The sequence below is a fragment of the Populus euphratica genome, unplaced genomic scaffold (assembly GCF_000495115.2).
Source record: "Populus euphratica unplaced genomic scaffold, PopEup_1.0 scaffold3.1, whole genome shotgun sequence".
NCBI classification, from domain to species: domain Eukaryota; kingdom Viridiplantae; phylum Streptophyta; class Magnoliopsida; order Malpighiales; family Salicaceae; genus Populus; species Populus euphratica.
Genome location: NW_011499847.1, coordinates 5,053,813 through 5,074,890, shown reverse-complemented (window position 1 = coordinate 5,074,890; position 21,078 = coordinate 5,053,813). Strand labels below are relative to the sequence as shown.

Here is a 21,078-nt window from a genome sequence, read left to right as displayed (position 1 = left end):
CAATTCAAAGTTTAAACACTACCTAATGACTAACGGTGCATAGCGAACAATAGTTGTGGGCTCGTGATATGATTTGGTGTCGGGTTAAAAAAAATATGATGTTCAAATGTGTCATGCACGATTTAAAGCATGCAGAATAATATGTGATTTAAGTTATAGAATGGCCGGATTAAATAGATTAATTTTATTTTAATTAGATTATATAAAATATAGACAACAACAGTAAATAAATTAAATTAAAATTATTTAAAAAACAAATGATATTGCTCAATTCATGAGTCATTAAATATAAAATAAAATTAAAAATATATCAAAATTTCACAACAAGACTAAAAAAAATAAAAATAAATTTAATATCTCAATAAATAAATAAATAAATCACTAACATTACATCATCGCCTCAACCGCACACACCTTCCTCAAAAAAAGAAAAACAAAGGAACATAACACTACAAGAGTTGATGTTTGGTTGATGGAGACTTTGTATTTGCCGTCCAAATGGCACGAGCATCAATTATTTTATATTTTTTAATAATGCTTTATATTTATTAAAATACCAAATCTAACCAAATTAAAAAAAAAAAAAAAAAAAATTATATGATTCCATCCATCTTAAGGTTTATCTTTTCTCTTCCTGCTCTCCTTGAGCTCTTATTAAACCTTTGTTCTTGTGGATCTATAATGAATTCCTTACATGAAGTTTATTTTTTTATACTTATGCAAGTTTTAATAATCTTGTTTAAGTACCTTATGCTTCTGGGTTTGTCTTGTAATTGTGCTCTAGATAGGTGCTTGTTTGTTGGTTGAATATAGAGAAGTTGCTCTACTCTAGTAAAAAAATGGCGCCTTGGTGGCAAAATAGGAACGCCCATTTGGGTTTTTCTTGTTTTTCGTTTCGTCTTGCTTCACTAGCTTGAAATGAATTTACAAGTAAAGTTAGGTGTTATCGGATATCAGTGGTAATGATTTTCTCTCTTTTTTTTCCTCTCTTTTTGGAAAGGGTTGAAAGTTGGATTTTGATAAGCAAGCCAAAAATTTATAGTTCCATGGTTAAGACCCCTTTGTTTTTTTAATTTTATGTTCCTTTAAAGTAATATTTTTTTAGGTATTTTAGATATTTTAATAATAAGAATAAATTTTAAAAAATAAAAAAACACTATAGCGAAAGGTTTTTTAAATGACAGATGGGCAATTAGCATCATATTGCATGAGTGTTTTATCAGAAAAGTAGTGTATTTTCCCCGGAGATATTCTTGCTAAAGTAAACTGTGAACTTTTAGGCCTTAGCATATAAAAGAAGATGCTTGGGAGGATTTATGCTTCCAAAAGACACTAAGTGAATGAAACATTTCTAATAACAGATGCAGCGAGATCTTTTAAGAACAAAATTGATAGCGGTAGGGATTTCGCTTTAGACAGAGAGGCGGCAGTGCCATTTTGTTTTTAAACTTAATATAAATAGCATTTAAGGTCACAGTAAATTGCTCCTGTTAGGATGATGAATATAATATTTGGTTGTATTAATCTGTTATTGGGTCCTGAGTTTTCCTATGAATATAATCCGTATACATTTACAAGTTATGGTTTTTATTTCCCTTTGGGATATTCCATGTTGTTTAAAGATCACTTTTTTGACGTTTGTCTGATAGAAGCATTGAAAGACTGGCTTATGTTCCCAATAATTGGATAGCTAAACGTTAACATAAAAGATGATAACATTTAGCTATTGAAACTTGAATGTTCCTTTCGACTTAACGTTGGACAATGTCAGTTTTTGTGTATTACAGTGAATGATTTTCTTCTTTCAAACCTCCAAATCTTTATATGTATTAGTATTGACTTTTGTTCCAATACTTCGTGTTACAATTCGTTTGCCTTGTGCGCTTTTATGTTTTTCCTTGATTTAAAATAATTGTTTATGTGATAGCATTTTAAATATGATCTTTTGCCTCTTGCAGGCTTTTTCTGGAATGGTCAATTCTTGATCGAGCTCAATTTGGATGCGAATAGTCGAACTCCCATCCACTGAGAATGGTGTTCACAATCACATGTCTAGTGAAGGTTGAAATAATCGATCCCTTTATTGAGAGGTTGGGGTTCTGAATCTGTCTTAGTTTTCACATGGAGAGCCACACTTTTGTTGTTGGTCAAGAGTTTCCTGATGTCAAGGCTTTTCGGAATGCTATTAAAGAAGCAGCAATTGCACAACACTTTGAACTCCGTATCATCAAAAGTGACCTGATTCGATACTTTGCAAAGTGTGCTTCAGAAGGTTGTCCATGGCGTATTCGTGCAGTTAAGCTTCCTAATGTCCCGACCTTCACAGTAAGAAGCCTTGAAGGTACACATACTTGTGGTAGAAATGCACAAAATGGCCATCATCAGGCTTCTGTAGATTGGATTGTGAGCTTTATAGAGGAACGACTGCGGAATAATACCAATTACAAGCCAAAGGATATATTACATGACATCCACCAGCAGTATGGGATAACTGTTCCATATAAGCAAGCCTGGCGTGCCAAAGAACGGGGTCTTGCAGCAATTTATGGCTCTTCTGAAGAAGGATACTGCCTGCTTCCTTCATACTGCGAGCAAATAAAGAGAACTAACCCTGGAAGTGTTGCAGAAGTGTTCACCACTGGTGCAGATAACCGGTTTCACAGGCTCTTCATTTCTATTTTTGGATCCATAAATGGATTCTTAAATGGGTGCCTGCCTATTGTTGGGCTTGGTGGAATCCAACTCAAGAGCAAATACCTTGGTACCTTACTTTCTGCGACATCTTTTGATGCTGATGGCGGGCTATTTCCACTTGCATTTGGAGTTGTTGATGTGGAAAATGATGAGAGCTGGATGTGGTTCTTGTCAGAATTGCAGAAGGCATTGGAGATGAACACTGAAAATATGCCACGGCTCACGTTTTTGTGTGATGGACAAAAAGGCATTGTAGATGCAGTAAGAAGAAAATTCCCAAGTTCTTCTCATGCATTTTGCTTGCGCCACTTGAGTGAAAGCATTGGTAAAGAATTCAAGAACTCAAGGCTTGTCCATCTTTTGTGGAAAGCTGCATACGCTACCACTACCATTCATTTTAAAGAAAAAATGCTTGAAATTTCAGAGGTTTCTTCTGCAGCTGCCGAGTGGTTGCAACAGTTTCCTCCCTCTCGCTGGGCTTTGGTTTATTTTGAAGGAACACGGTATGGCCATCTCTCTTCAAATATTGATGAATTTAATAGATGGATTCTGGAAGCTCGGGAGCTGCCTATTATCCAGGTGATTGAGAGAATTCACGGTAAACTCATGGCTGAGTTTCAGGATCGGCAGATGAAGAGTAATTCATGGTGTTCTGTGCTTGCTCCTTCTGCCGAAAAACGTATGATTGAGGCCATTAATCATGCATCAGCATACCAAGTCCTTCGATCTGATGAAGTGGAATTTGAGGTTCTGTCATCAGAGCGCTCGGACATTGTGAATATTGGGACGCATAGTTGTTCCTGCCGAGGTTGGCAGCTTTATGGAATACCATGTTCACATGCTGTCGCAGCCCTTGTTTCATGTCGGAAAGATGTATATGCCTTTACAGAGAAGTGTTTTACCGTTGCTGGTTATCGCGAAGCATATGCAGAAACTATACATCCCATCCCTGAAAGAATTGATTGGAGAAAGATGAGTGAGGCTCCTGTGAATGATGATGATGATGCTCAAGTTGTCAGGCCACCCAAGTTTCGTCGGCCACCAGGACGCCCAGAAAAGAAACGAATTTGCGTAGAGGACGAACTTAATCGTGAAAAACATACCGTGCATTGTAGTAGGTGTAACCAAACTGGTCATTATAAAACAACATGCAAGGCAGAGACTATGAACAGTATTGAACAGTTTTAGGTAACCTAACTTTGTACCTTACAGCTCCCCTGGACTGGTTATGTTGAGTAGAGTAGAGTAGAGTTGCGATGCTTAAGGCACAACTGTCATTTAGTATCTGTAAAATACGAAACCTGTCATGTAACTGAAAATGTACGTGTCATCCAAATTATGTAATTTAGCCATTTTAGGTAATGGCTAGTCGCCTCACACCCTTCTTCGCCTCGCTTCTAGTTAGATTAAAATCTAATTTTATAATGCACAGAACAGTATGCAAGCGTTATCAATTTATTTTAACATAAAAAAATATGTGAAATGTATACCGAAAATTCAATGTGTTTAATATAATAAAATAAATTGATAATTATATACATCATTTAACGTTACAAATATTAATAACAAAATAATAATTTATCATGTACTGAAACAAAATTTGTATCTCTCTAATTCAAACTCTATTTTTTTATTAATATATTTTCTCGATTATTTTATTAAGAACATGTTTTTTAATTACTGATACTATTTTTTAAATAAAATTCTCATGATCATTACCCATGTATTTGCTGTGGTTTTACCAACTTGATGCGTATGGATTTGGATTGCTAACATCGCAGGAAGGCTGTCTTGGTTGCTTCCCCTGCTTTATGGAGATCCTGTCCTTTCGAGTGTCCGAGCTTGTTGTGAGCGGGCTTGCTGTTTTTTCAGAAAATATTCTGCCTTGGAAGTCTAACCAAACTGAGCGACATTAAAGAAGCTTGCAGGATCTCGTAAATGCTAAGATAGGAAAAAGAAATCAGCCATTCTGTATTTCCCTCTACAATTCTATTTTATTCAACTTGAGGAACACACTACGAGCTTTGAATAGCTTGCTACTAGCATAAATCTTGGATGACGAAAATATCTAGTTTTGGAGAGTACTTCTGACATTCATTTTTCGTTTTCCAATTCCAGTAAAAGAGAACTTATCTGCAGGGGGGGGGCGCGGGCCAGCCAAATAGACAACGATATATTGATCATAAAAGTGCATCACGCTTGGCAGCCCACGGTGCTTGAAACACACCTTGATAATGGTTATTTTCACTCCCTTCCCGCATCAATTCAAGCTCTAGTTTCATTCTGCTGATACACCTCAATATTTTGGCGCCAAAAAATAAGCTTAACAATTTGTTACAATTTCAAGATGAGGGTCAGCCATGAAAGACAGAATCTAGACCTCCCTAGAATGTAAAACTGCTACATGGTTTGCATAGAATTCAACCATAAATGACTAATATCACCAGATAAATAAACCACGCAATGGAGGTAGCTGCATGTATCCTTGTCAAAAGGGAGGCAAGGGACACAATATATGTTGCTTCAATTGTAAAGCTGCTTGAATCTTCTGCAGGCTTCTAAAACATTTTCCCTGTGGCCAAAAGCACTGACTCTGACAAAACCTTCACCACCAGGTCCAAAACCACTCCCAGGTGTGGTAACTACATGAGTTTTCTCAAGAATTTCACTGAAAACATCCCACGAGCTTTGGCCAGGGAAGTGAACCCACACATAGGGGGCATTCTTTCCTCCATATACATTAAAACCAAGCGAATTAAATGTATCCATTATAATGTTGGTGTTTTCTTTATAGAATCCAATCACCTCACTCATTGCCTGCAAGGAAATCAAATGGTTAAGTGTTTATTCTTGGTTTCATACAGCATTCGCAAAACACAATTCCCGAGTTAGAAAACAGTGGGCTATACTACCCCAAAAAGAAAACGCACTGACCTTAAGGCCTTCAGGTGAAAGGCAAGCCCGACCACCAGCTTGGCAAATGTTGGATGCCCCATTAAAGCTAGTGCAAACAACACGGTTGAAATCCTTTACAACTGGGAACCCATCAGAATATAGAAGCTGTTTTGGAACAACAGTCCACCCCAGACGAACTCCAGTAAACCCAGCATACTTACTGAAAGATGATGTCTCCAAAGCAACCTGCAATTAGTATGGGAACTACCACATCACAAACATGCATCACTAAAGAGGGACTACTCCAGCTCAGAGAAAAATGATTGACAGCCAACATCACAATGTAAGAAGAAATATTCTAATGCCAATCAAAGAATGATATTGCATGATCAGATTATCGGAGTTTTGAACAGTCCACAATTCATATCCATGTTATGTAACAGATACAGTGTCCACAGGAATTGATGTGAAAAAAAATTCATGCAGGTTCAGACATGTCAGTTCTAACTTCTATGAAATCTTTAAAATAATAATGTCGTTTGAAACACAGTTTCTACAAAGGCATTTTAAACTAAGAATGGTTCGTGAATGCCTCCTTGGTCCAAAAACATTTGAAAGAAACAGGGAATTTCAGGTGATAGAATACTTCACACCAATGGATTAAAGCCATTTTTACTGTCAATTGAACATTTATAATTCATGAATAGAAGGAAAATAACAAATTTTAACATAAATGAGTTTTACTAAGAAAAGGCATGAACTTTTACCAAGAGAACAATAAGCAAAGCAAGATTGATATATTGTGGGCTACCTCTTTGGCTCCTGGAATTTCAAATATGGATCGCGGGTTATCATCAGACATATACATGGCATATGCTGAATCATAGATGATGATTGATCCATTGTCCTTTGCAAATTGTACTAGTCGGGTCAGTTGCTCCCTTGTTGCAGCAGAACCAGTAGGATTGTTCGGTGAACAGAAAAATATGATATCCGTTCGTGAAACTTTCGATAAATCAGGGAAAAAACCATTCTCTGGAGTGCACCTCATGTATTCAATCTTACTGTACTTCTCAACATCTTTCTGAAACTGTCCAGTCTGGCCCATGATGACACTTGAATCGACATAAGCCTGCACATAATTAGATGGTAATCAAAAGAGAGTTATCCAGGAATGCCCCGTATCTTCTTCTTCCTTTTCTTTGAATGTGTGGATGCTAAACACAATTGAATCATCGAGTAGCCTATCACAATGGAAACATTACTTTACCTAAGGTTCTGGTAAGTATAAAGTAATGCTCTTTTCTCTTTTTCACGATCAAACTTTTCCACTAAACACCAAGCACCACCAAATATGCAACATAAGGAATCAATAAAGTCTTTAGCAGAACATCAATACAATAAGGTTCCCCGAACCAAACTAAGGAGGTTTTAATTTAACCATCTAAAGTTGAACTAAGAAAAGCCCCACAATAATGTTCCCTCCACACTAGCCAGGAAAAGAAAAGTTGGAAGGAAGTGCTGCAGTGGCATACTCAAAGGTCTGACTATAATTATCACAATAAGGATCCATCAAGCATCACAAATAAATACTGCATAATTTAGGAACATGTGCAAGGAGAAGGTGTTGAAAATGGGAGAGGGGTGTGAAGGATGTGCTACAAATTTCAAATTTCACTACCAGTTTATAAAAACATAAATTACCGGGTATGATGGATCTTGCACTGCCATGGTTACATTTGCCCCAAATACCATCTGAAAGAATATTTAATCAGGGAAAAGCAAGTCAATTATGATGAAGTTTGCATATAACTAAAGCCAAGAAAATGCATACACGGGCATATCAAGAAGAAAGACAGAAGCAGGACATAAAATAAAGAAGGAAAAAACATAACAATGAAAGATAAAATCAAACCTGGAGGCGAGATATGTCACACTTGGCACCATCAGAGACAAATATATCATCCTCCTCGATCCCAAGACCTGCATAAAATGTTGAAGCAATTGCAGTTCTCAAAGGCTGCACGGATTAACAATTTGTGTTACTCTTAACTGTCACGAGGCTTGATATCAGAGAACAGAGACCACATAATAAACCTCATAAAAAATAGAACAGTTGAATAGTTTATCTTTTCTTGTTCAAGACCATGCCAGAAGCAATGCATTCAGAGCAAAACACATGGCACCTAAAAATTACCATACAAATGGGAATGATTATTCTTATAAGAAATCTTATTGTCATTTAAAAAGGATTTCTAACATTTCATCTACAAAAAAAAAAAGTGGGTGATTATAATTTTAAAAAAAATGCAAAATATCTCACCAAAATCCATCAAAAATGCTCAAAACTATCAGATCCTGAAATTTCAGCAAAAGGAAAATAGCGTGTTTCATTATAATGCTCACATACCTTTTCACCTTGTTCAGGTCCATAGCCACTGTAACCCTCCAAAGTAGACAGTGCTTCTGCTCTCTGCCAAAAATTAGAAAAGAAAAGAAAATTCAGAAACATGGACAGACAGCAAATGCTTAAAAGAAAAACATTAGCAATACTGATTTCATATCATGTAACAGAAACAGTTGAATTAAAAGCTAGACGCACATACACATATATTAGCTCAAAATGGTTCTTTTAGTAGATGGTTAATGCAAAAAAAATAAAACTAAGCAGACTAGGTTTTCGATACAGACCTCAATCGTAAACCATAAAACAATCATTAATAATAAAAGCTATTTACGTTAAACAAAAATAAGCCTAACCTTTGCTATTGCAGAAGTTATAACTTCTGGGATAGGTTCTGTAGTGTCACCAATTCCAAGGCTTATCACTTTTGCATCAGGGTATTTCAGCATGTGCGCATTCCTCCTTCGAGCAACCTATTATTATTTTTACAGCACAGAAATAGAAAACACAAAGAAAGATAACATCATTTTGAATTTTTTCCCGATTCCATATCAAAAATAAAACGCCTCTATTTTCTCTGCTCGAAATTTATCAGTATTTTAAGGAGAATTAATCACAAACCTCTGGAAATAAGTAACCAGCTTGAAGCTTTGCAATATTTGCATTGCGGGAGACTTGTGTTTTGTAAACTTCACAAAAAGAATTAAATAAAAACATAAAAATAAAATAAAATCCAGCACGGAAAGAAAGAAAGAAAGTTTAGAAAACAAAAACGCACCGGTTTTCTGTTCTTGAGGAGCAGCAACACACTTGCAAATAGAAGGTGTTTTCGACGCGATCGAAACATTCTTGTTTCTGCAGAGTTAGAGAGTTCGTGGTGAAAAGGGATTAAGAAACCGAAACACAAACACAAATGCCGAATCAAGATGGTAAGACCAGTCGAGTACCTAGCTTTGAAGGCAATAGGTGCGGCTAAAAACGCAGAGGAAGAAGAAGAAATCGAAGTCGATAAAAGTTGCGTCGGCGACATTTTTCGCTTTTTCACCGCAGCTCAGGGATTTTGAGAGCAGAGCACGGCAGTGACGGTGCTTGTTTGTTTCAAAGAAGCTGCCCTAAAGCTTTTCTTCCTTTCATTTATTCGTTTTTCTATTCCTTTATTGAATTAAATAAATCAAAATCAAAATCAAATTAAATAAAAAAAGATATAAGAAAGCTAAAATTTCTATCATAGCGACCATGATCACGATGACCGACAACTGTTTAGATTTTATTGTTTTTTTTATCATTTGATTTTTTAAAATATTTTAATTTTTTAAAAAAAAAATATATTAAATTAATTTAAAATTAAATTTAATAATTTATATATTAAATTAATCTAAAATTAAATTTAATAATTTATTGAGATTAGTTTAATAATTTATTATGGTTAACTTGACTAGTAAGGGCCTGTTTGTTTCTGCGTTTCAAAAGCGTTTTTGAAAAAATTTGAAAATTTTTTATTTTTTTATTAACTTCAAATTAATATGTTTTTAGTGTTTTCAAATTATTTTGATGTGCTAATATCAAAAATAATTTTTAAAAAATAAAAAAATATCGTTGGCATGCATTTTAGCATGAAAAACTATTCGAAAAGTAACAGCAACTACACTTTCAAACAGACTCTAATTTTTCCTTTTCTTTCCTTTTCTTTTTTTCTCTATCTTCTCCTGTTGGTTTCCGCATATAACAGTTAAATTTTATTATTTTCTTCTTTGTTGTATTTGATTTGTATTTTCTTTTTATTGTTATTTTTAATAATTATTATTTTTTAATCTCACTGATTTAATATTAACTGGTTAAAAATGATATTTTATTTTTTTTATTGGTTATTGATGAATTATTCTAGTTTTATAACCAAGTTTAATATCTGATAAGTTCATCCAAGTTATTTGAGTTTTTTATTTATTTTTTTTATTAATTAATTTTTTTATATTATTTTGCACTTAATAGTTTGGAAATTAGACTTTGCTAGGTGATATTTTGGTTTTGCAATCTAAATTATGTGTCTGGTATGTTAATTTTTATTGACTTGTTTTTTTTTTTCTCTATTTTTTTTAGTATTTTATTGGTTGACATGTGTTTATATATGTTTTCTTCTTAAGTTAATAAAAAATGTATCCATTTAATTTCAACCTTGATATCATATAAGATTGTAGAATATCTTCACAACATTATATGCTTTTTTTTCTCAAGCCATCATGATTATTTTTATTTATTTCCATTCATGCTATCATATTTGTTTGTTTATTTTTATTATCAAGCAATTGAATAGAACGAACTTATTAAACATGTTAGAGTCTGCGAACTTATTTCCATTCATGTTTTTTATTGTTTCTGAAAAAAACATGTTAGAAATGCTTTAGCATTTTATTCTCTCTTTTTTTTACTGTAAATTTCTTACCATGATCTAGCTCGCAGTGTAGCATTCCAATCTGTTACAATACAAATTGCACAGGTGACATGAAGAGCTATCAAGAATAGTTCAAAAAACCAAGTAGGTTGTGGTTCAGTGGTGTAGGCGCTGCTTTCCTTCTTTCAAATTTCGGTTCAAGTCTCAGTGACAGTGGGGCTGGAAAGTGGTTTCCTTTGTGTCTCTACTGGGTTTTCTTTGTGTGGTACGCCTGTCCTCCCCGCGGTGTCTTACCTGTTTACTGGGCTTGCAGGATGTTCAGTGGGCCGTGGAATTAGTCGTGGTGCGTTCAAGCTGGCCCGGACATCCATGTTAATTAAAAAAACATAGTTCAAAAAAGAAAGAAAGAAAGAAAGAAAAAAGAATAGTACAGAAACAAGTGGCAGGCCCGCATGTTGGCTGTTCATGATACGAGTCATGTTTTTCATTTGTGTATCTCTTAGTCTTTAGAATATTACCCACATGCTCTAAAATAACCAAGGGTTTTAATGGTGCTTTGTTGTTTATATAAACATTATAGCACGTTAATGTATTGTTCTAATCATCATATACCAACCATGTGGTGTGCATGAAGTGGTTAGCATGCGCGAGACAAGATCGAGGTTATAAAGTTAAATCCCTTCAAAGTTCAGCATGCTTATTAAATGATAACAAATTACATATCATTTATTTTTTCTTTTTCAATAATACATGGAGGAAGTATTGGGCCTAGCCCCTTGCTTTCTTTTTCTTTTTATTTTTTTCTTTTGTTTTTGTTAAGCTAAAAAAATAATGAGATTCAATAACTCTTTAACTGAGACATGGTTACTAAATACAATTATATATTTTTATTTAATAATTGATATATTTTTTAAAATAACAATACCAATAATAAATTGTTTATGAAAATTCAATTAAAATTTGTTTTTTATTATTATATTTTTAAATATATATTGAACATGATATTACCATATTTATGATTTTTTTATCTTGTAATCACATAAAATATTTGTATACTATTCTAAGATTGTTTGCTAACTTACTTTAAAAATTATAAAATATTTTTTAAAAATAGAAACAATGATTTTGGCTAGAAATATTGTATTGGTTAAGATAAATAAGAAATCTATTAATATAAAAATTTATCTTTAAAAAAATTTAAAACTACTGTATTTCTAGGTTTAATATTAACACCATTTTTTTTTTCAAGACCTATATATTTTTATATTTTATAAAAAAACTAGATCCTCATAGTAAATTTACAATCAAGGCATCATATACTTTTAAAAAATTTTAATTTTTTATTAAAAATTTTAAAATCAATATTTTTTAGCTTTTTTTATTATTTTGATATGTTAATATTAAAATTTAAAATTTTTATTTTAATATATTTTTAAGTAAAAAATATATTAAAAAATTTAATTCAAAAAGCCAGCTGTTCTGGGACGCTTGAAAGTCAACGGCGAGATACTACATATCGGCGTTACAAGGCCCAATGGGGTATGGGCCTTACTTCAAACCGGCCCCTACTCTATTCTTAAGAAAATTCTAGCAGTAGGCGACGCGTATATTTCTAATCTAACGGAAATATATGGAAGGGGGAAATAATAAAATAAAACCTAGGGTTACGGGTTTTCCTTGGAAATCCGAAGGCGTGAAAGAAGGGAGACTGGGAGAGCAAAAGCGACATTCTTTTTGCTCGACTGAGTTTGGATCTCTATTTTTCTCACAATTGCCTTTTCTTTAAACCAATTCGGTAAGTTGCTGTCTTTTTAATGGCTTCAAGATTCGATTTTCCAGCTTTTGTTGCTTGATTGCTGAGAATATCGAGGAATACAAAAGAAACTTTAATTTTGCTGATTTTTGCCGTGTTAGACAATAGCTTGTACTCTAATGAATTTCGGATCAATTGGGTTTGTTTTCATTCCAATTTGTTTATTTCCTGTTAATAACGATTGTTTTGGACATAACAAAAAACTGCAATTTCCTGGTTGAGTTGTTAGAAACTAACTGAAATTAATAGTATTCAAAATTTTAAATTGTTTTCAAAGCAAAGGAAATACTGCAGTGTCTTTATATCTCTTGTGGTGCAAAATCGGTTTAATTAACCAGCTTTAATTTAAAATTCGGTTTATATTTTCAATATGTGACTAGAAGCATAATAAATCCACCCAGTTTTTCATGGAACTGTATCTTGCCTTTCAAGATTTCACTACTCATAGCTGATTTGGCATTTGTGTGATCCATAATTTTCCAACGAGGAATCGCACTAACTTTTCGTGTCATGTATGTGAGTTAGGGCTTGCCCACTATACCAATCCAACCATAGCTATGAACACAATACTTTGTTTGCATACATACTTAGTCAGTGATCAATCTTTATTTTTCAATTAATCAAAGCAGGTATACGCGGATGCCAAAGATGCAACATAATACTAACATGTACTATCTCAAACTTGTTACTGAACTGGTGCTTTGGAGCATGTTTTGCAGGTGTTAATGGATCTAGAGACTGAGAACAGAATAGCTGCAATTCTTATGAAAGAAGCAGCGGAATTGCGGCAGCGAGCTGAGAGGGAAGGAGTGCATGTTTACCTTGAACGGCCTAAAGTAAGAGCACGACCAAATTCTCGCTTCCTCACTGCAACTGTCCTTGGAGTGCAGCAAAGTCAGTGTTTAATTGCTTTTAGTTTTCAGCTTGTCATCCTTTGTGTTGATGCTTTAGTGCTATCAGATAAAAATGCATGACTGTACACCATCTATTAGTAATAGTAATAGCATACCCTGCTGAAAGTTGTCATCTGGGTTCCATGAAAAGATTTTTTTGTGAGTTGGCTGACATTTTCTAATTGAAGTCTAGCTATGGAGATTAAAAAAACGGATATGGAAAAAGCATAAAGTTTACCCGGTTGTCTAAAGAATGAAGTTGTGCTTAATCATCTAACAGATTTTCTTCAGATAATCTCAAAACAAACCTTCTCTGGGATTAAAGGATAATGATTGGTTGGGTATTTGCGTACATATTCAACAATCTTTGTCTACCATATTTCAACATGTGAAAATTGGCTTGCATAGTTAGAGATCCATGCGCACCCATTAAGGGATCCTTGCAAATTGCGTGCAATGTAATGATGTCCCTGTCTTTCACAGGGACTTGAAATGAAACCAATTATCTTTCTTTTCTTTTCTTTTCTTTTTTCTATATAAAAATTTCATCCATGTATGCATTTCTCTTCTCTTGATTTCATCACCGTTTTGTTAACAGCTTATATTGGCTTGATATTATGCCACTGATTTTTGTTTTATCTTTCCCTTTTGATTTTTAATTGATCTACTCTTTTCAGCAAATCGAGCTGTTGAACAGAATGAGATGTGGCGGGTCCGGGAAAAGGAGCTTGAGCTGGATGATAGGCTGAGAGGAAGATCAGGGTATGATGGTAACAGCAGCAAGAACCATATGGATGTTGGTAATGTCTTTAGAAGTACAAGCCAAAGGCATTCTATAAATGAGAACGATACCAATATGCCATCCTCGTCAAGCAAAATAGTAGGGAGCTCTTGTTCAAGGGAAGACCGAGGTTTAAGGGATGAAGAAGTCGAGGAATTTTTGCACTCGAGGTCATCGGAAAACTTCTATCCACTTTCTCAAACTCATTTTATTCCTCAAATATCATTTGTAACTTTGTTCAAAATCTCTAAGTAAAAAAAAAGAGAAAAGAAAAGCAAAACCTCGTTGGTTTGACATGAATATTTTTGTTTATCACAGGGTCAAGCGAGGTCGAGGTGCTGTAGGTTCAAGGATGGATGATACAGGGCCTTACCTTGCTCCTTGCCCAGATCCTGACGAAAAGCTGTCCAGAAACTTGGATGCGAAGCTGCAGCGTGTTGTTTTTGGACCAGAGAAGCCTTCTTCGCTGAAATCTTATGAATCATCTGAGGAAGAGCTTGACAAAGATGGGCTTAAAAAGGAAAAGAAGGCTTGTTCAAAGAGTCGGGATAAGAAGCATTCTAGGAAGCACAGATCTAAAGAAAGGTCTAGAGATAAGAAAAGGAAGAGAAAGGATGAGAAAAGAAGTAAACACTAGTAAAGGCCCTGTTTGTACATCATTGTTCCCGTTAAAGATTAACAACTTTATTGTGTCGAGTATGTATGATAATTCTTGTTCGCGCACAGTGTTTGGTAATTATATCATAGATTGTTTTATCTTTTGGAAATATATTAATTATTTTAATTAATTTAAAGCTAAAAAAATAATTCAAAATACAGTTGCATCACAGCTAAACGGGGTCTATTCTCTGAGCAGAGCAGCTCCTCCTGTTCAGGTGTTCTCATCATCCAGATTTTTGATGCCTACCCGGCGCACGTTTAACAAAACACCGAATAAGATTAATTAGCCCTCTCCTAGACTCCTAGTATTATTAAAAATATTACCATTATTATTGGCTACAACAAGGCCATTAATATTGTTGGGGTTGTTTGCATATTCCGGACAGTTTTTTCTGCACCCTTCGAACATTAGAAAATCAAAATCGACACAGGTCTTTAATGGAGAGGCATGGAAATACGGCATCGACCATGTGATCAGAAAACTGCTGAATATTTTTTCAATAATCAGCGGTATTCAGCGGTTAGGACTGGTGGTTCCAATTGTCGTCGTCAGATTACTCGAGGATCGTAGGCGCAGGTGCTTCCTAGGGGCACGGACATGGGGTCTCATCGGTACATTATTCATTTTTTGATGTCATAATGAAATTTAAATGCATATTGAAAAGATAATGTCTGTTTTCTATAAAACTTTTAAAAAATATATTAACTAATAAATTGTAAAAGAGCTTTAATATTAGTTAAAGATTAAAAGTTTAAATTATTCTTCATTACAGCAAAAAGTAAGCAAACATCAATATTTGATTCAATAACCTGTATGATTTTATATATATATATATAGCATGCATTGCTTTTCCGCGATACAACCATTCAATACTGCAAACAAGAGATTTTGATCATTGTACCCTGTTTCATCTGGAACAACCTTTTCGTCATTGTCTAGCCGGCAGTACATACTACAGCTCACCTAGGCAGTGTCCCTCAAAATGATGATCTGTCTCATCAAAGATCTCCTCCTACATTGTTCATTGTGCAAATCAGATCACAGTATGAGGTAGCCTCTAGAAATTGTTGGAGGGAGATATATGTGATATGAATAGCAAAACGTAATGTTTACCTGTAAAAGCTCTTCAATGACATCTTCCATTGTTATTATGCCAACTGCTTCTTCTTCCTCAGGAAGCCTTGGGAGTGGATTGCCATTTATGTGCAAGATGTTTGAGTTCAGGTCCTCTGTCCACTTCTTGCTCCTTGAACCTCTAAATGAATTGTTGCCACTGTTGGGAAAGCTTTTCCACTTTTGAAGTGGTCTCTTGCTCTTCAAAGCCCTGTCCTTGGGAGGCTTTTCACCATCAATATTAACTTTAACTTCTTTCACCGGATCTGTTGCATGCAAGAGACAGGAGAGTAATAATTATCATATGATTTACTTATCATAAAGACAGATGCTCTCCAAATTAGGTAGATTCTAGTACAGCTTGGGACTACAAACAGAAGTGGATACCCGCGTGAATTGACACTTACTGTCACCAGCATTGCTTACAGGCTGCTCCTCTGGCTTTTTACACTGCCTTGTAACAACTGCCATGTGGCTATGACCTTTCTGAAACTCATTCAATATATCATATAAAGGCAAAGTTTCTGGAACCCTACAACATAAACAGATAGAACCATCAGTCTGTAGGTAACAATGGACAGCATTTTGTTCTCCAGGAGCAACTAAAAATATATCATCGACATAAATACAATCCTTGACCTAAAGGTTACCTGGGAATCTTGCGTATAGTGACATTCTTTACAGGTATTTTATCTTCTGGGTGAATTGTCAACAAATTATTGGCCTAAAAGATCAAAATACACATACATTTTCAAGAAAAAGTAATCAGAAGTTTCAGCCAATTAATTTAGCGAATGAACTCAGATCAGAAGATATGAAAGTAAAGGCAAGATATGACGGAGAAATGAAGTGCCAAACAAAATCAATTAGCCCAAGAGGTAGTCTTAATTGGTCACCCTTTATTGCAAAAACTATGCCTCATTTCCCCTAGCCATGCCTGTTTGCAGTTTGCCATGCTTTAGTTCTCAAAGCACTTGGCCCCCTTGTGGTTCATCCTATCTCTTTCTAGTGTCAATGGTAGGGGATTATGTTTCCACATAAATTGAAACATTATTTTTGGTGATTGCATAAAGAAAAAAAATGCAAATCCCGGTTAAAACTTTAAAATGAACCTGTTAAGAGCTAAAGCTTGATTCCAAAATATTTACTAGAAAGTGAAGTTAGTCTTGGGAAAATACATTAGCTTTAAACAGAAAAGATAATAGAAAAGCCTCAAGGAACACCTAAAGACAGCATAAACCAAAGCAAGCCATACAAGGGAAATGCCCATCAAACAATAAATTCATGCAGATTGAAAGCCTATCACAGAGCCACGGTCCACGGGTCCTCGAAAGGAGAATCTTAAGGAAGGCACACTCTTCTTAGAGACAATCTGAAAGCTATGTTATGATGAAACAATTTTTTTATCTGAAACCACAGAAAATCTCATAGCTAAAAGGCCATTGAAGTGGTTCTCTGACATATTTGATTTTTTTTTTTTTTTGCACATCATATAAATTACAAACCAATTAAGGATACAGGAATCACTTGAGTGAGAGCACAAAGAGTTGGCACAAAAGATAACCAATAAAAGCTAAACGTTGGCAAACAAAAGAAGATTATTAGTATACCACATTATTCAACCAATGCTAGTTCGTTAAGACATAATTCTAAGTGTATGAAGAAAAGAAAGATCTCTTTCATTGTTGCTGAGTACGTTAATATCATCAATTTACCAGAATTAGTCCAATTATGTTTGTAGGCTGCTCATAATAAACTGGCACTCTGCTATGCCCTTTCTCCAATATCAAACTCATCAACTCCCTGTACATGAAAAATATACAATGCGGCAAATCACAATGCATGTCATGCAACAGCAGTGATTTTTCAGTTTACCCTTTTGAGCACAACACCTGTCAAGTTTGTCATTAATGTCAATAGCAAAAGTTTCAGATATAGGGGTCATGGCATCACTAGCTGTTTCTTCAGTGAGCTCAAGTGCTCCAGCAATAATTGTTGTCTCATCATGAGTTAGTTCTCCACCTTTTCCAGCCTAATAAACATCACTGACAGTGTTACAAAGCTAATGGAAGATATGAGAGAAAAAAAGGGTAGCAGACAACAGGATACATGCGTTATAAGCAATGGAAAAATTTTAATACGGGTAGACAACTGCACATATTGATGGCTTGATAGGCAGATTTAATGACTACAAACAAGAACCATGAAAAGAAGCAAGCAGATAAGCTGCATGGCGATAAATACAAAGACATACACAGACAAGTAGACGATAAAGCATAACATCTGTTCTACGATGTGTAATTCTGAAAGGTAATGAACACACCTCGTTACCATGCAAATTTACTAGTGTTTTCAACTCAGCTCTGCGAAAAAGAGCAACATGACCATGTCCCAGCAGAAAGTCCAGGAGCTGAAAATATCACATAAACATTAATAGTCACTCTAGTGTTTAGGAGGGTTCAACCACACGCAAGCTTTAACCAACATACGTGTCACCTTGCTTATCGGATAGGCAACAGGAAAACAGGTCCAAACCAGAAGACGGACAAACGGGGCCACTGTTGCACCAATTGCCAAACCATATCGGGAACAAACAGATTGTGGTAAAATCTGCATATCCAAATAAAAGAACAATCAGAAGACCCGTAAAACATACTGCCAATCATACCATCTTAAAAATGTAATTATAGATGAAACTCTAGAAGAATCAGGCTTATATATCCATCATTCCCAAGAAGCATCTCTTGTCAGAAAAACTGGCAACGGCAGAATGCCTGTATATTTAGCAACAGTGAAAGAACTAGGTCCCAAAACAGAGAGGATCATCACAAAACCCGTAGTCAAAAAGCATTAATTTTCAAGTAGCATATCGAAAACAAGTCAAACTAGTAAAATTCTGCTTCCACGGTTCTACTGTACACCTACCCACAATTCCTAAGCTCTTTAAAAAAAACTAATAAAAATGCACAAATCAATATGGATGCCTCACCTCGCCAAATAGAAGAATCAAAGTTACTGAAATTAGAATAGCAACCCCAGCTGTAACCAGACTATCAAGAAAAATTGGAAGTGCCTGACAAAGTAAAACAAAAAAGACATTCGATTTGAAGAATAATAATCAATGCTTATTAATTACATCTCTACAGAACATACCTCCATAGCAGTAGCGTTGCATATAAGGAGCGTGCAAAGCAACAGATGCTGGTTTTTAACCACAGGCAATATTTTCGCTGTTTATGACAAGCAACAAGCAATAATAAAACCCAGTCATGAAATCTCTTATAAGCTATGATTTCAATTACTTGTTCCGCAACTACCAAAGGCCTACAACTACAAATGAAATATTTTCATTCAATAAAACAATTTAATTGTTTTTTGGGGTAAATAAATAAAATAAATAAATTGTTTGTTTATATTCAGTGGTATAAGGTTACTATACCCAGCTGGAGTTTATTATTCATGAACCCTCCTAAAAAGTTATCGAGGCATAAAAGCCAAATCTACAAGGCAGGCTAGCTGATAACCATTGTTAACCACTTAATAAGTCTTGAAATTAATTATCACTTCCCCAAGTCCCGCACGACAAAACTCCAATTTTCTCACTATCCAAACAGAACTTAAACGGTCTAAATAAGGTTTTTTTTAAAAAAAGAAAGTAGCATAAACGCTGTACCTGCGTATTTTTTATTTTTTGGAGTACCGGATTTAGCAAGAACTTCAAGATCGACGATACTCATAGACATAAGGCCCAGAGTGAGGCCAGACATCAGTCCAGCGAACAACACGAGCAAAACTATTATCACAATGTTTACAAAGAAATCCGTTTCGCAGCACTTATACTCCACCGCCATTCCGAACTTCTCTCTTCTAAATTCTCAAAGATCACGAACTTCAGTAGTGATTAATCGTTAGAGAAACACCAACCAGTGCAAAATTTCCTCCATATTTTTTTCTATGAACTTTCTCGAATCAGTTCGCTCACAGCTCGCAAGCAAAGTCTTTTCCAAACAAAAAGGGAGTGAAAGACACGTTGTGTTTCGAAAAGTTAATGAAGAAATGAAAAGGCGGATCTTTCTTGACTACTTTTAGGAAATGATTGATGTCTAGAAGAATCGTGAAAGCACTGAATTAAACGGCTAAAGAGTGACTATGACCATGTAAGGATTGTGTGTTATGCTGGGAGAGAGGAGGAGGAGGTTGTGCGTGGAGACTTGGTTACCGGCAGGGGGGGGTGGGGGGGGGGGATTTGCTTTTGAAAGTGATGTAGATAATGGAAGGAAAATATGGAGAGACGGAATGGAAGGAGTGTTTTTTGGTGCTGTAAGAGGATGACGTATGGTGTGAGTGCCGGAGCTATGGTCTGTTTTCCCTCGAGGGACTGTCGCGGAAAGTGGTGAGCAGTGCTTTTTTATGCGGTAATCTATGAAGATAATATTTTACTATTTTTTAAATTTTATTTTTATTATTAATATGTTAAAACAATTAAAAAATACATAACAAATATTTCGAAGAAAAATAATTTAAAATTAAAAAAAATCGGGCGAAAAACCACTAAAAATATGTTAAAAAAATTAAAAATTAAAAAATTAATTTAATATTTTTAAAAAAGCTAGTTCGCTTTTAAAGTGCATCCTATTTTAAAAACAAACAGCATTATTTTTTAGGCTCGCGGTCGAACATGCGGTTTTAATACTTCATAGTTTTGGGCTTTCTGGCCTCTCTCTGGTTTTTTTTTTAATACTATGCAACATTTTCAATTAATAATAGATGAAAATTTTGCTTTTTATTAGTTATTAAGATTTCTATATGCTGACATGGAAAATCTAATTTTGACGTGTACCATTAATTTGGATAGGTAAAGTATTTTATAAATAATCTGGAGTAAGACAGAGTGAGTTTTGTCAAGAACTAGGAACCTCGTTGGAACAAAAGACAAAAATAGTCTCCTAGAAAAATACAATTTTGAAAAGAATATTATATTTTATTTGATATAAATATATTTAGATGAGCTTATATGAAAAATGCATGGTGTGATGTGTTAATTTTTTTTATTATTATTATCTAAATCTATTTAAACACAGCAGCGATGTGTTAATTTTTTTTTTTATTATCTAAATCTATTTAAACACAGCACTAATACCTTCAAATCCGTGCTGTTGCTTTCGTTCTGGTCCTTCTGAAGGGAATGCATGGAATTGCAAGCTCTCTATACATAGTTTTGGTGTTTAGGGGAAATTTCAGTGGTCTGTTTAGTATTCTCAAATAACCATTTTAATTTAATATTTTAAACTGTGGAAAAAAAGGTTCAAAGTCTCTTTCGTGATTTGACCCGTGGAAGGGCATATTCGTTTTATTATCTGAAGAAAAAAAAATATAAAAAAGACCACATTAAAATGAAAGAATATTGAAATAAAATTAAAAATTAAAAAAGTACA

At 34.6% G+C, this 21,078-nt stretch overlaps 4 protein-coding genes across 7 annotated transcripts; 2 read left to right on the top strand and 2 right to left on the bottom strand.

Annotated features, from left to right (window-relative positions):
- Nucleotides 1–588: 588 nt before the first annotated feature.
- Nucleotides 589–4,087, top strand: LOC105109663 (uncharacterized). Its single transcript, XM_011004445.1, has 2 exons — nt 589–617; nt 1,959–4,087. The coding sequence occupies exon 2, from the start codon at nt 2,122–2,124 to the stop codon at nt 3,880–3,882; it is 1,761 nt and encodes a 586-aa protein (XP_011002747.1). The 5' UTR covers nt 589–617; nt 1,959–2,121; the 3' UTR covers nt 3,883–4,087.
- Nucleotides 4,088–4,907: 820 nt separating this feature from the next.
- On the bottom strand, nt 4,908–9,118 carry AGD2 (Pyridoxal phosphate (PLP)-dependent transferases superfamily protein). Its single transcript, XM_011004432.1, has 10 exons — nt 8,941–9,118; nt 8,772–8,848; nt 8,615–8,682; nt 8,350–8,466; nt 8,000–8,062; nt 7,505–7,609; nt 7,294–7,344; nt 6,401–6,721; nt 5,629–5,835; nt 4,908–5,511 (listed from the first exon to the last, which is right to left on the bottom strand). Exons 1-10 carry the CDS (start codon nt 9,021–9,023, stop codon nt 5,218–5,220), a joined length of 1,386 nt encoding a protein of 461 aa, XP_011002734.1. The 5' UTR covers nt 9,024–9,118; the 3' UTR covers nt 4,908–5,217.
- A 2,869-nt stretch (nt 9,119–11,987) lies between these two features.
- On the top strand, nt 11,988–14,638 carry LOC105109644 (G patch domain protein). 2 transcript variants are annotated; one of them, XM_011004413.1, is made up of 4 exons: nt 11,988–12,177; nt 12,915–13,089; nt 13,766–14,039; nt 14,188–14,638. In XM_011004413.1, exons 2-4 carry the CDS (start codon nt 12,921–12,923, stop codon nt 14,504–14,506), a joined length of 762 nt encoding a protein of 253 aa, XP_011002715.1. In that variant the 5' UTR covers nt 11,988–12,177; nt 12,915–12,920; the 3' UTR covers nt 14,507–14,638. The 2 variants fall into 2 exon arrangements, with proteins under 2 accessions (XP_011002715.1, XP_011002724.1); XM_011004422.1 differs by lacking the exon at nt 11,988–12,177 and having other exon boundaries at nt 12,184–13,089.
- A 613-nt stretch (nt 14,639–15,251) lies between these two features.
- Nucleotides 15,252–20,035, bottom strand: LOC105109629 (DUF21 domain-containing protein At2g14520). Of its 3 annotated transcripts, XM_011004383.1 has the most exons (11): nt 19,317–20,032; nt 18,797–18,873; nt 18,633–18,716; nt 18,140–18,253; nt 17,967–18,053; nt 17,536–17,675; nt 17,359–17,446; nt 16,294–16,367; nt 16,051–16,175; nt 15,644–15,909; nt 15,263–15,542 (listed from the first exon to the last, which is right to left on the bottom strand). In XM_011004383.1, the coding sequence occupies exons 1-11, from the start codon at nt 19,492–19,494 to the stop codon at nt 15,483–15,485; spliced, it is 1,293 nt and encodes a 430-aa protein (XP_011002685.1). In that variant the 5' UTR covers nt 19,495–20,032; the 3' UTR covers nt 15,263–15,482. The 3 variants fall into 3 exon arrangements, with proteins under 3 accessions (XP_011002692.1, XP_011002685.1, XP_011002701.1); XM_011004399.1 differs by lacking the exon at nt 15,263–15,542 and having other exon boundaries at nt 16,031–16,175; nt 19,317–20,035; XM_011004390.1 differs by lacking the exons at nt 17,359–17,446; nt 17,536–17,675 and having other exon boundaries at nt 15,252–15,542.
- Nucleotides 20,036–21,078: the final 1,043 nt, after the last annotated feature.

What these genes read in the sequence shown, in the direction of transcription:
- LOC105109663 (XM_011004445.1), top strand. Translation starts at nt 2,122, where the DNA reads ATGGAGAGCCACACTTTTGTTGTTGGTCAAGAGTTTCCTGATGTCAAG.
- AGD2 (XM_011004432.1), bottom strand. Translation starts at nt 9,023, where the DNA reads ATGTCGCCGACGCAACTTTTATCGACTTCGATTTCTTCTTCTTCCTCT. An exon ending in TAACTTCTGCAATAGCAAAG is followed by an intron (nt 8,063 to 8,349) that starts GTTAGGCTTATT and finishes AATTTTTGGCAG; the next exon opens with AGAGCAGAAGCACTGTCTAC. An exon ending in AAATTCCAGGAGCCAAAGAG is followed by an intron (nt 5,836 to 6,400) that starts GTAGCCCACAAT and finishes TACTAATTGCAG; the next exon opens with GTTGCTTTGGAGACATCATC.
- LOC105109644 (XM_011004413.1), top strand. Translation starts at nt 12,921, where the DNA reads ATGGATCTAGAGACTGAGAACAGAATAGCTGCAATTCTTATGAAAGAA. An exon ending in TGTCCTTGGAGTGCAGCAAA is followed by an intron (nt 13,090 to 13,765) that starts GTCAGTGTTTAA and finishes TACTCTTTTCAG; the next exon opens with CAAATCGAGCTGTTGAACAG. An exon ending in GAGGAATTTTTGCACTCGAG is followed by an intron (nt 14,040 to 14,187) that starts GTCATCGGAAAA and finishes TGTTTATCACAG; the next exon opens with GGTCAAGCGAGGTCGAGGTG.
- LOC105109629 (XM_011004383.1), bottom strand. Translation starts at nt 19,494, where the DNA reads ATGGCGGTGGAGTATAAGTGCTGCGAAACGGATTTCTTTGTAAACATT. An exon ending in ACATAATTGGACTAATTCTG is followed by an intron (nt 16,368 to 17,358) that starts GTAAATTGATGA and finishes TTGATCTTTTAG; the next exon opens with GCCAATAATTTGTTGACAAT. An exon ending in ACTATACGCAAGATTCCCAG is followed by an intron (nt 16,176 to 16,293) that starts GTAACCTTTAGG and finishes TTTATGTTGTAG; the next exon opens with GGTTCCAGAAACTTTGCCTT.